The sequence below is a fragment of the Sphaeroforma arctica genome, assembly GCF_001186125.1.
Source record: "Sphaeroforma arctica JP610 unplaced genomic scaffold supercont1.1141, whole genome shotgun sequence".
NCBI classification, from domain to species: domain Eukaryota; class Ichthyosporea; order Ichthyophonida; genus Sphaeroforma; species Sphaeroforma arctica.
Window position 1 is genome coordinate 14,488 of NW_014039417.1, and position 6,390 is coordinate 20,877.

Sequence of the window (6,390 nt, forward strand, 5' to 3'; positions counted from 1 at the left end):
ATATACATATACATATATATATATATATATATATACAAATACAAATATATATATATATATATATATAGTCTATACATACCGCGCCCGTTGGGAAAGAAGGTTGTCGCACTGCTGTGCCTGTGGGAGTCATTGGCATTTGATTGGACGGAATACGCCCCACTCCCATGCTGCCGCTCTGTTGGGGCTGCGCTGGGTTAAAGAATTGGCCTGAGGGATAGAGGGACATTATACAAACACATTAGTATTGATATAAACACATTTGTATAGATGACAAAGAAAGTTATTAAGAAGGATTAGTATAGAAATGGAGGGGAGGGTGTGAGAAAAGGTGCGTATCAAACGGGAGGTGGGATAATAAACCCGATGAGGTGAGGAGTAAAAGATGTCCCTAATATAAATACAACACAACAATACCAAAATATGAGAGATGCGTAAAACAGGGATATTGATTGCTATTATTAAATGTGTGCACAACTGAGGGGCACGCGACAAACCGCCTCGTGTGTACGTGACGGTATTCAATATCATATCAAAGCACACACACTGTGACAATGTGATTAATGCATAAGACATACAAACGCATGATGTAAAGCTGAGTGTCAACGCTGAACAATTTTTATTTACGCATACATACTATTATCATAATGTGTAAATAATATGTGTGTCTAAGCACAGTCTCAAACGCGTGATGTAACAATGAGCGTCAACGCTAAACAATTTTTATTTACGCATACATACTATTGTCATAATGTGTAAATAATATGTGTGTGTGTCTAAGCATAGTCTCACAAACAGCCGATTTGCGTGCGCTTGTTGGCGGAATGTGGTCGCATATTTCATACGCATATTATGCCAGAGAAACATAGATAGATAGATAGATATACAGACATACATAAACATGCATACATAGATACAAAACGCATACCTTGTTGGGCTGGTGGTGCTTGTGATGTCGATGGATTGAATTGTCCTGGGGGTGGGCCTCCCATCTGTGAAGGTGGACCCATTTGCGACGGTGGACCCATTTGCGACGGTGGACCCATTTGCAACGGTGGACCCATTTGCGACGGTGGACCCATGGAAGGAGGTCCCATTTGCGACGGCGGCCCCGACATTGAATTCATTCCTGTATCAGATTAGAGAAATTACGACTCAGGTAGACGCTATAATCTGCGGGGATATTGTTATAAAGACGCCTAAAATTCTTCGGGAAGGCTGGTTTTGACTTCAAAAGTACATTGTAAAAAGATAAAAATAAAACCCCAGCTTCAAATGGGAAAACATTGATGATATTCCAAACCAGTATCCTTGAAGCATGCGACGCTGTATGCAATCAGATTGTCACAATACAGATACAACAAATGATGAGCAAAGGTGTCTTCAAGACGTACAACGTTAGTTGTGTTGATACGGGTCGACACTGAGTCCGCACACGTAGTGCATGTTCCTAGCCAGAACCCGTCACTAAACAGTTACATACACCTGCCACCAAATATAGCAATATCAACATCAACACCAACACCGCACACTATAGTAAGACAACCCCGGACAATGCAAAGCATCAACAAATTTAATACCAGTGTACACGGGCCACACCCAAAAACGTACCACCAACTCATCACACACTATTACTACGAACCCAAATGAACATAAAGCTTTCCCAGCCAAAGCATAGACAATGTGACAAGCACCAAACGCAACACCATCGCATGCCCATGGATTGGAGATCCAAATCAATATCAATACATACCCATAGATTGGGAAGGTGTCATAGACGAGGCACCTGGTCCTGATCCCGGGGGTGGGCCTGGCAAGCTTTTGGTGGGGGTGGGGGCATGCCCATGCTACCCATGTTATTGCTACCCGTGTTATTGCTACCCATGCCTTGGCCATGTACACCACCACTGAAACTATTCATGCCGCCACTCATGCTCGGGGGACCCATGCTGTTGGGCTGTGATGGCGTGAATGCGCTGGGTAGGCCGAGCGACGGACGCCCGCCTGAGAGAGGAAACACAACCAGTTAAATATGACTGCGTATGGATATAGAAATATGGTATTGTGTTCATGTTGTTGAGTGTATGGCTTGCTATGCTACAGATCGCTACCATTTTGATACGATAATATGTTCATATGAGTAATCGTGGCCATGATAATATGTTCATGAGTTATAGAATTATGATATTGCGTTCATGTTGAGTGTATGGAATGTTATGGTCTTGTTATGGTATGGGTATGGAAGCGACGTGTTCCTCGGGTGAATGGATGTGCGTTCACATCTCACGTGTACATGCCGCTAATTCCGGGATCTAGTCGCAAAGTGTCAGTGGATGGATTAATCTGAGTGATATACATCACACACAACTATTTAGTTGACGACTGCCTGCGTGGTCAAGCCGCGACAAAGTGACTGAGTATGCAAGAGCATTTCAAGAAACGTGTGTGTTTGGACAGTCCATAGGTAGTATGGAAAACATACGCTATATAAATATATACATATATATATATATATATATTAACACTTCCCACACTTTGCTGAAGTTATATACGTATATATACCACTTATGAAACGGACAAACCAACATATCACACACATATACAACATCCACAACGTCTTGTCTCAATTTCCACACGAACAGGTATCAGTACTAACCACTCTAACTTATGAACGTACTGTCAAGGCGTTCACACACCCATACCCATAGGCGGAGGTCCACCCATACTCGGAGGCCCGCTCATCCCGGGTGGACCCATATTCGATGCACCGCTGAATGAGCCCATTCCATTGGTCGGTGGCTGCCCGCCAAAACCTGAGCTGAGTGGGGGCGGACCGCCAAACCCGGTGCTGGGTTGTTGGGGCTGTGGAGTGAATAAATACGAGTGCAACAACTAATTAATTGGGGGTAAGGCCTGTACTCTGTATGCAAGCTGGACGAATCGAGATCTGTAGTGTTAACTAGTTCCTGGTATCGCCGGATTCGCCTGCCTCTCACTGCATCTCTCTGAACCTGTAACCTTTGTAACACATACTTGTCCTGGGGTGAATGCGTTGTATCCTGTAGCCGGGGCCGGTGGTGCAGTCTGCGACTGGTTCCACTGATTGGACTGCTGGTTGCCTTGGTTACCATAACCCCCGCTGAACTGACTGCCAGCTCCTGGGGGACCGGCACAGTATTGGCTGGGTGGCTGTGAAATGAAGCGCATATATGAAACGTATTGAAATTGTAAGTAAGTCACACGGGACATATGAACAAGGCATCACGGTGTCCACTGCCTCTGTACCTTAGACTCATAAGCTACGTTTGGATTTTAAGTGCGAGTTATCCGCCGCCCATTCACTGCTCCTGATTCTCAGTATATGCTATAACATATACCAAGTCTCCGCACTTCAGACGGAGTGGTCTGTCTGGTATCAATGCGACTACGTACATGCATCGTATAACGTAGGTGTTGGCAACTGCGTACATACAGTGGATAACGCAGGTGTTGGCAATGGAATGCAACATGTAGAAGACGTTCAGCTGAAAAATCATAAACAGTAGTGTAGAGATTCAAGGTGAAGCTCATCTTGTGCGTGCGTGCGTGTGTGCATCTCCATCGCGGACAGATAAGCGTGACAAGGTTAATAACGTCGATAGAACGTAAAATATCGACACATGGCGCGTACATCAGATAGGATTTACCTTAACACTCTCACCGCAACATCGATACAAACACACGTGCACACATGGATATAGGTTTAGATGCAGCATTCGCATAGACCAGAGCATGAAGTATGTGTGTGTGTTGAAAAGATACGTGTGTGTGATGGTACTTTGGGCCACGGATTGTACTAATTGCCAATCACGACCTTGATGTGATTAAATACCAACACGGCCCACTTGCCAACCGTGCCCGAATTAACCCATCAGTGACATGGTACGAAGTGAACGGTTCTAAATTTAGAATTATACCTACCTGGTAGCCGGGAACAGATCCATAGCCTTGTTGGGGTGCGCCGTAGCCCTGGTTGTTATTATTATGGCTCTGTGCTTGTTGTGTCTTCTGTTGCTCGGCATACGCCTCCTGCTGTTTCTTTTGTTCTAGCTCGGCCTGTGAACATCGTGATAATACGTACGGATAGAATATAGGCGTTTAACGGATGTCGGTGTGTGCAGGTACCACATAAGCGATGCAATCCAGCAGCGTGATACGGCCCGATGACACATGAGCATTGAAACGCTTGCAATATTATGTATAATTGCGTTATAGCGTTGCAAACTACAGGTACATCCCCAACGGAACTAAGAAACGCCTTGAAGGCCCATGGTGTACTATGGACAGACACGCTATGCGCATCGGAAGCAAATTGTAACACTGCCTTGGTACCACATCTATCGCTCCTACCAACGCAGAATATGTGAACACAGTATATGAATACCCCGCTATGTTGAATCATTTTTTCCTACTTCATAGATCCACCTACGTTGTTACTACCTCTCAGGACGGTTTACAATTGGGCATGTATATGTACAAGTATGTGCGAATACCTGCCACTCCCACATTAAGACGGTTTTCCACCGAATAGGTATAGAAGTGAAAAAGTCAGGTTAAAATCCCTCGCCTACATCTACCTTAGCCAGGTAAAGCCCAAACCTAAGGCTGCGTCTACGATTACACTACACCCAAACACACCCAAACACACCCAAGCACACTCCAACACAGACGACGCCTTGCCCTGTCCCCAAGCACTCACCTGTGTGTACACCTGCACTCTCTCGAAGGGGAATTCCGGAGCAACCTCGCCTTGCATCTGATTGGTCCGCGCATTGAATGCACGATCACGTGACACTCCCAGGCCGGGTAGAGATCCACTGCACAAGCCAAGGTATGTGTTGGAGATGTCCAGTAAACCCTCTGCGGCAGTGAGCTCTCCGTATTTCCTGATAGGGAGAACAAGGAGAGTTTGGCGGTCTTAGGGGTGTGATTTGAGATGGGCCCGACAAGAATATTAGTTTGATGGTTGGTTGCTAGGTTACCAGTCGGTATCGAGTCCGCAGACTTTTCCTGGCGAACAGAGAGCTCGAAATACTTGATAAAAAAAATAGAAGTTTTAGCGAAGGAGTGTGGGATGTGGTGTTACACACTGGAAACGGAGCAATATGATGCACCTCTAGGCAAACCGGTAAATGTATTTGCGTATATATACCGAAAGGTATCACAGAACTACATACACAAAATCATATCGAGAGAAAGTTAGAAAAGGGTCAGAAAGTATGAATCAAAGGTGTATCTGAAACAAACACTGTGAGTGGATCTCCATATCCCACCTTAAAAAGTTTTCTCATCGACATGCTGTGTGCGTATGGCTTCCAGTCAGTTAATATATATAAAATTACACGCATCAACATTCAATAATACATAATTCTGGAAACAGATGTACATACTTCGACCCCATCAGATGAACTCGCTACTCATATATTATCACACACAAACCATCCCCTCATACATATATGCACACAGGCATCCATCTCATCCACAGCTCACTAACAACACCCACAATTCTCGCTAGTGTCATACTAACACACACATAAAACATGTACCCACACACACATGCATACACACAACCATCTCATTCACAGCTCACTATCCACACCCACAATTCTCGCTAGTGTCATACTAACACACACATAAAAACATGTACCCACACACACATGCATACACACAACCATCACATCCACAGCTCACCAACCACATCCACAATTCTCGCTAGTGTCATACTAACACACACATAAAAAATGTACCCACACACACACGCATACACACATCCATCCCATCCACAGCTCACCAACCCCACCTAAAGTTCTCGCTAGTGTTATACTAACACACATAAAACATGTACCCACACACACATGCATACACCCATCCATCCCATCCACAGCTCACCAACCCCACCTAAAGTTCTCGCTCGTGCTATCGTCCGCAATCAGACCCCCCTGGGACGTTCGGCCCAGTACAGTGGCCCGCTCCACCAAATCCAACAGCTCCTCCTTAGACACATGGCGTGCGTCTGTCTTCCACACACCGAGCACGTGGTCCACACTACCCCCTGCGATGAAGCACAGAGCTGCATGTGCTGTGTATTCACCCCCTTCGTCCACCAGGCGATTGCCCAGTTTCTGACACAGATCGGCGAACTGAGGGTGTGTGAAGTGTGAGTTGCATGCAATTGATTGTCGAAGGCATAAGGAAGCACGCGTGAGTATATATATATATATATATATATATGTGCATATATATATATATATATATATATATATAACAATTAGATAGATATATATTTATCTCCTGTACCTTAAGCACTCAGATGCAGAGTGATCTCAGTCTACTTTTCCAAGTGAAGACGCACAT

General features: G+C 44.9%; 1 protein-coding gene across 1 annotated transcript in view; it reads right to left on the reverse strand.

Moving 5' to 3' along the window:
• The window catches only part of SARC_10118 (hypothetical protein), a gene marked incomplete at both ends in the record, with an annotated part of 9,177 nt that extends 3,001 nt beyond the window's left edge, over nucleotides 1-6,176 (reverse strand). Inside the window, 8 exons of the mRNA XM_014295851.1 lie at nucleotides 80-207; nucleotides 926-1,126; nucleotides 1,777-2,001; nucleotides 2,700-2,859; nucleotides 3,031-3,186; nucleotides 3,958-4,092; nucleotides 4,736-4,922; nucleotides 5,935-6,176. Of these exons, the coding sequence (XP_014151326.1) occupies nucleotides 80-207; nucleotides 926-1,126; nucleotides 1,777-2,001; nucleotides 2,700-2,859; nucleotides 3,031-3,186; nucleotides 3,958-4,092; nucleotides 4,736-4,922; nucleotides 5,935-6,176 (1,434 nt within the window). The remainder of the gene's footprint in view (nucleotides 1-79; nucleotides 208-925; nucleotides 1,127-1,776; nucleotides 2,002-2,699; nucleotides 2,860-3,030; nucleotides 3,187-3,957; nucleotides 4,093-4,735; nucleotides 4,923-5,934) is intronic.
• Nucleotides 6,177-6,390: the final 214 nt, after the last annotated feature.